The 7,808-nt window shown below is 32.6% G+C and overlaps 1 protein-coding gene across 1 annotated transcript; it reads left to right on the forward strand.

The window, feature by feature from the left end:
* The first annotated feature begins 1,758 nt into the window (after nucleotides 1-1,758).
* Nucleotides 1,759-3,944, forward strand: LOC146530129 (uncharacterized). Its single transcript, XM_085200478.1, has one exon. It carries the CDS (start codon nucleotides 2,685-2,687, stop codon nucleotides 3,933-3,935), a length of 1,251 nt encoding a protein of 416 aa, XP_085056604.1. The 5' UTR covers nucleotides 1,759-2,684; the 3' UTR covers nucleotides 3,936-3,944.
* Nucleotides 3,945-7,808: the final 3,864 nt, after the last annotated feature.

Raw genomic sequence — 7,808 nt, forward strand, 5'->3', positions numbered from 1 at the left:
CTCATATTTGGAAAAGGTCTATTATTGTCCCAGTCTATAAAAGTGGTGATAAGCAAAATGTTAAAAATTATCGTGGAATATCAAAACTTTCTGTTATTCCCAAATTATTAGAAAAAATTATTTACGATAATCTATTTCCTCTTATACGTCCTCAACTAATCCCGCAACAACATGGTTTTATAAACAAACGCTCCACAGAAACTAACCTCTGTGAGTTTCTAGTTGAAGTCCTCTACGCTATGAATAGTGGGTATCAAGTCGATGTTATCTATACTGACTTTTCGAAAGCATTCGACAAAATTTCACATTCTTTGTTAATTGACAAAATTAAACAAGCTGGTATACATGGTGATCTTCTAAGATGGCTTGAGTCTTATCTCCGAGATAGAACTCAAGCTGTTGCTGTGAGGGGCTTTACTTCTAGTTTTGTGCCTATTACTTCTGGTGTACCACAGGGTTCCCATCTTGGACCTCTTCTTTTTAACATTTTTATCAATGATATTATACAATCTTTTGAACATTCTAAGATACTTCTTTATGCCGATGATGCAAAAATTTTCAAAATTATAAGAGATCAAGAGGATTGCACTAAACTGCAGGAGGATCTAGTCAATTTTGATAAATACTGCGCGTCTAATCAATTATCTCTAAATCTTGACAAATGTTGTGTAATTAGTTTTTGTAGAAAGAAATCTCCCATTCTATTTGATTATCTGATTCGTAACAGGAAAATAAAAAGAGTCTCCATTGTTAAGGACCTTGGTGTATTATTGGACGCCGGTCTTTTATTCGACAAACATATTGCGAATATTATAGGAAAAGCATATAAAATGCTCGGTTTTATATTTAGACAGGGGAGTGATTTTAAGAACATACATACATTTAAGCTTTTGTATAATTCATATGTTAGACCTTACTTAGAGTATGCCTCGCCAGTCTGGAACCCACAGTATGATAAATATGTATTTGCAATTGAAAGTGTCCAAAATAAATTTATACGGCGATTACTTTACAAATTTAAATTAGATAACTCTCATAACCTAAATATACTATCATTAAAAAAACGAAGAGGATATAGAGATCAAATTTTTTTGTATAAATTGTTACACAATCTTATAGATTCCAATTATCTGCTAAGTAATATTCACATAAAATGTCCAACTTTTAGTGCCAGATCTAGGGACACCTTTTACATTTCTGCTCGAAAAACCAATTATGCCCAAAATTGTTTTATACTAAGATCTTGTAGGGCATACAATAATTGCTTTAGTGATATTGACATTTTTCATAGTAGTTTGATGCAGTTTTCATGTAAGATCATTGACAAAATTCAAAATTCTGTAAATCCTGACCTAATGTAAACCTTAACCTTTCATTCGTAAAAATCTTTGTTTTTTTTTTTTTTCTCTTTAGACAGTAAATTTAATTTTTAATTGTTAATTAGCAACATATTCACTCCATGTTTTATGTATAAGTGGAAACTTTATTGGCAGTTGGAATATGGATATGTATTATACTAAAAAGTACTGTAAAATGCTGTTTGTTTCCCAACTTAAAATAAAAATAAAAATAAAATAAATAAATAATTTAGACGAAAAATTATAATAAAACTAATACGTAAAAAACTTCATAGATATTATATTAAAATTATTATTCTCATGCGAGCCTTAACTTCGTACCCTTGAGGATAATGTATCCAAGAACATTTTAAAAATAGATACATTATCCGAGAAACGTATTCAAGCCCACAAGCTAGTTATGCACTCACCCAAACCCTCAGTATTAGGTTAAGCGAGATTATTCCGCTGGCTCAGTGAGACCACCGGAGTATTCCCATTATTGTTGTAAGCACTTTTATTGTTTCGTAAAATTCATGTTAAATGTCGCAATACATTATAACTTTTGTAATACAAATACTTTTAACTTTAAGAAATAATATTGTTGTGATCTCCAAATCGATCAGACGTATTAAATAGTTTTAATTTAAATTAGTATTTTATTTTTAAAAAAGTAAATTCTCAATTAGAAAGTTTAACTGGCGCAGCCGGTAGGATAGTCTATCAAAGGTCTGCGTGTCTTGTAGATTTGGGTGTCCAAATTCGCCCAAAAATCGCGAGTACAGTGCGAATAGACTTAGGCTATCCACGAACCAAAGAAATAAGTTGAACAAGAAGATGGGATCAGCGATCGGTCGGTGAGTAAAACTCTTTGCCTTCCTTTTTCTTATATTCCCACATTCTATTTGAGATTTACAATAAATATAAGTGGCGTTATTTTGGGATTGAACGTCTCGCATTATAACGTATCTGGTTTTAATATAAAACTCTATTAAACCTGTAGTTCTAAGAAAAGTATCTCCATAGACTAATTAACGTCTAGAAGTAATATTATTAAAATATTTTAGTAATTAAAGAAAAATATATATATAATAATTAATGATCTAAAAATCGATCGTAATTGTTTTTATGTATTATGAAATAAAATAAAAAAAAAAAATTTATTATTTTATTGTGTTTTATTTTCCTACTATTTTTATATTTTTAATTTACTGTGTGCTATTTTATATACATAATTGTTATATGTGTTTTTGATATATTTTATATTTTTGTGTGTGTTAAATTAGTTAAAAATAATTGTAATTGATTTGAAACTTCAGAGCTCTCTATTAATTTTTACTCTACAAAATGGAACAATCGCGAGAAATTCCTTTAGCGTCAAATAGCGTAGTACCAATACCCAATGAAATGTTACGACTAATTCCTCTTTTCGGTGGCGACAAAAGAATATTAAATTTATTTTTTAGAAAATGTGAGTACATTATAAATAAATTTCGTGGTCATCAGCAGCAGAATATTTATGTTTTACATGCTATAACTAGTAGATTAATAGATGATGCCGCCGCGTTGTTATCTGAGCGTGAGGATATAGAGACGTGGCCTGAGTTAAAAGAATTATTGGAACAACATTTTGGTGACCCTCGTAGCGAAGAATGTATAAAAATTTCTCTCGAATCATGTAAAATTAAATCAGGGGAAAGTTATTTAGAGTTTTGTAACAGAATACAAAATATTCGGTCCCTGTTAATATCTAAAGTAAATTTATCGGCAGATGAAGAAGTTAAAAATGCGAAAATTGCTATTTATAACCACACAGCCTTAAATGTTTTTCTCTATAATTTACCAGAAAATATGGTGCGTATTGTGAGACTTAAATCACCTAGTACATTAGAACAAGCTCTATCAATAGTTTTAGAGGAGGTTAATTTTCATGAACAATATCAACTTCGTAATCGCATTCTTAATAATTCAACGGCCCCGAGGCCAACACCTAACGTCGCAGGGTCGTCATTTACACAAAATAATCTTACCCCTCAGCAAAAATTTAATTTTGGAATCCATACTATTAGACCTCAATTTACACAACAACCAAAATTTGAATATAAACCGCAGCAAACATTACTAAAGCCTCAACCGTTCGGGTATAGGCCTCCCCAAAATCCACAATTCGGATATAGGCCTCCCCAAAATCCACAATTCGGGTATAGGCCTCCCCAAAATCCACAATTCGGGTATAGGCCACCCCAAAATCCGCAATTTGGGTATAAGCATCCCCAAAATCGTACTATGACACCACAACAGTTTGGTCAAAGACCACCTCAGAATAACCGCTTAGAATCAACTGACATATCTATGAGAACGGCACCCCCGCGACCTCAAATAGCGCAACAAGGTTTTAGGTTAAATGAAACTGATTTACAAAATGAAAATTTGGAATACGACTATTACTACGATTATGATCCTTATGACTATATGAATTACGAACCGTATGTTGAGGACGTGCCTTATGCACCTATTGACGAAATAGACAATTATATTGTAACTCCACCAGCCGAGGAAAATTTTCAAACAGAAGCCTCGCAAAAGAAGAAATCATAGAATTAAATTGTGACCCGAATCTTAAATTACCTCATATTTTTATTCCAGAAATTAATGCAAAATTAATGATTGATACTGGCAGCACTCGCTCGTTTATTAGCCCCCGTATTGCTTACCAATATTTTCATAATTTTATTAAATATGAACCTTTCAAAGTTATTAGCACACATGCTTCTAGCCTACACAAAGAAATTATTGAAATTCCCTTATTTCCGACTTTTAATACTACAGATTATCATAAATTTCATTTATATGATGTAGATGAACGCTATGACGGACTTATTGGAAACGATTTACTTAAACAATTGGACGCAATTATTGACCTCAAACATTTATTACTGAGAACTAAGACCACTGACATTCCTATAATTAATAATTTGAATTATCTCGTTCATTTACAACCTCGGTGTGAACAACGAGTAAAGATCCCTACTGATTTACACAGGGGAGAAGCAGTAATTGAATTTAAAGAGTTTACACCTGGTATACGAATGCCTTCTGCATTAGTAAATTGTATTAATGGATATGCATCAACAATAATTCAAAACACTTTAGATAAACCTATGACTTTGACTATTAGCAAAGCGTTTAAAACATCGAGTATTAATATTTCAGAATGTAACTTCATACAAAATAATAACGAAACAATGACTGACACCGACGAAATATTGAAACAAAATTTAAAAAAACTTAGATTAGACCACACTAACGAAATTGAACGTACTAGAATACTAGAATTATGTCACGAATATAGGGATATATTTTATTGTGATGAACTACCCTTAAGTTTTACCAACGAAGTTAAACATAAAATCCGTACTAAGAGTGAAGATCCTATTTTTATAAGACCATATAGGCAAGCTCCTGCGCAAGCAGACGAAATTAATAGACAAGTTGAAAAATTACTCCAAGATAATGTAATAAGAGAATCACATTCCCCGTGGAATGCACCTGTTCATTTAGTTCCCAAAAAGCGTGATGCATCAGGTTTAGTAAAATGGCGTATGGTAGTCGATTATCGACGTCTTAATGAAGTGACTGTTGACGATCGTTACCCACTACCTAATATTACTGACCTACTGGACAAACTTGGCAAAAGCTTATACTTCACTACGCTTGACTTGGCAAGTGGTTACCATCAGATAGAGGTAGACGAGCAAGACATAAAGAAAACGGCTTTTAGCACGCAACATGGCCATTATGAATTCCTTAGAATGCCGTTTGGCTTAAAAACAGCCCCAGCAACATTCCAAAGGGCTATGGATAGTATATTAAGAGGGTTACAGGGAATACATTGTATGGTCTATTTAGATGATGTCATTATATTTTCAGCTAGCCTAGATGAACATATTCAAAAATTAAGAACCATTTTTGACCGACTTAGACAGACGAATTTAAAAATCCAACTAGATAAATCGGAATTTCTACGAAAAGAAGTAATTTACCTTGGACATACAATAACAAAAGACGGTCTTAAACCAAATGACGATAAAATTACTGCCGTATTAAATTACCCAATACCCAAGACGACAACTGAAATAAAATCGTTTTTAGGTCTCATTGGATATTATAGGCGGTTCATTAAAGATTTTGCTCATGTTACAAAACCATTAACGTCTTGCTTAAAAAAACGAAATAAAATTGTCTTAGATAAAAATTATATGGATGCATTCAACAAATGTAAGGAACTTTTAACAAATGCACCCCTCTTGCAGTATCCTGATTTTGATAAAACTTTTATTTTAACTACTGATGCTTCAAATGTCGCGTTAGGAGCAGTTCTATCCCAGGGTCCCATTGGTAGCGATAAACCAATCGCGTATGCTAGTCGTACCTTAAGTGACACGGAATCTCGATATAGTACAATAGAACGCGAATGTCTTGCTATTGTTTGGGCTATAAAACATTTTAGGCCATATCTTTACGGTAAGAAATTCATGATATACACCGATCATAAGCCTTTATCATGGCTGAACTCACAAAAAGATACAAGTAGTAAACTTACTCGTTGGCGCCTTCGACTTCAGGACTACGATTACGAAATAGTTTATAAAAAGGGAAACCAAAATTTAAATGCGGACGCTTTGTCAAGAATTAGAGTAAATGCCACACATTCAGACGATGAAAAAGACTCTATGATAGTAAATTTTGATAAGAAAGAGAAAGGGCTACGGCAACGCAATGACTCTAGTACAATGTCTATATCAGAATGTAGTTCTAGGGAAAAACCTATAACCCTTTCCGATTCCGAAACTTTATCAGTGCCGAGTTCACCTAGGACATGTGACTATCCGGTTAGGTCACCGTCTGAAACATCCAAAACAGACACAGTTCATTCCGCTAATATCATAGAATCGTCAGGTATACCAATATTGCACGAAGCAATAGACACAAAGCCTAATCAAATTCTAGTATATACATGGTTTAAGAATGATATACAAGTTCGCGATCTTTCACGTGAAAAGCAAAAGGTGTTAGAAGTATTTTTACCCACTTATAATAGAAATTTAGTTAAACAATTTTTAAAGGAGTATATTAAACCAAAAACCAAGTATTTCATTTATTTTGAAAATACTGAACATCGGAAACAGTTTACTAGTATTGTCATAGAATTATTTAGGAAGGATACCGTTCTATTATTCGAATGTACAGAGCGAGTAATTTTTATAGAAAATGAAAAAGAACAAAAAGCTATCGTATTAAAACATCACCAAGGTAAAACATGTCACCGCGGTATTAAGGAAACTCTAGCAAGTATACGTAGGAATTATTTTTGGCACAATATGCAAGAAACCATTTCAGCCATTATTAACGCTTGTGAAACATGCTGTAAAATGAAATACGATAGAAAACCTTTTAAACCTGTTTTACAGTTGACTCAAACACAAGACGCCCCGTTTCAAGAATTATTCATTGATCTTTTTCAGATAGAAGGAAATTACTATTTGACTATTATAGATGCATTTAGTAAATTGGGTCAAGCCATTTCAATAGATAATAGATCAACCGCGGAAGTAGTTCGTGCACTTATGAAATATTTTTCATTTTATGGTACCCCTAAAAAGATTAGTTCCGATCCTGGTAGCGAATTTAATAATGAATTAATGAAAGAATTTTTGAGTTTACATAAAATCGAAATCCATATCGGCTCCCCTAACAACTCTAATTCGATGGGATTGATTGAGCGTTTACATTCTACTATTAATGAAATTTATAGATGCGCGAAATACGAAGAGAAATGCACGGATGCAGCATCAGTGATGATGTATTCTATTATTGCCTATAATAGTTCTATCCATTCTGTCACAGGTCTAACCCCTTTCGAAGTAGTATTTGGTCATACGGATTCAAGTAGTTTATTTGATATAGATTTAGAGAAGCAATACATACAGCAATTGGTTAAAGATCATGCAAAACGTTTAAAAGTATTATATAAACACTTAGCCGAAAAAATGATTGAAATTAAGCAGAAGGTAAAGGAAAGTAGAGGTGGTGAAGATGAAATAGATCTTCCATTAGGAAAAATTATATTTACAAAAGACGTTAATAAACGGAAAAGCAAGGATAAACCGCGATATCATAAGGCCAAAATTATAGGAAAGGATTTAAATAATGTTATACCGATACAAATTGGTCAAAGAAAATCTAAAGTTCCCGTTAAAAATATAAAACGCCCTCCGCAGGTGGTGTTTGCTGATACTGATGATAATGGGATCTGTGCTGGCCCTTCATCTGCAATCTCTTGAAAATAATCCAGGTGTGTATCCTGTAAAAGAAGGTCAGGCGTATCTTCAAACAGATTACTGGACTATAATTAAGGTTTTAAATTTAAATAAAATATATGATGATTTAAACTTTGTTATAAATAAATAC

This window comes from Heliconius melpomene, chromosome 17 (assembly GCF_056956725.1).
Source record: "Heliconius melpomene rosina isolate 202511_hmr_F chromosome 17, ASM5695672v1, whole genome shotgun sequence".
NCBI lineage: Eukaryota > Metazoa > Arthropoda > Insecta > Lepidoptera > Nymphalidae > Heliconius > Heliconius melpomene.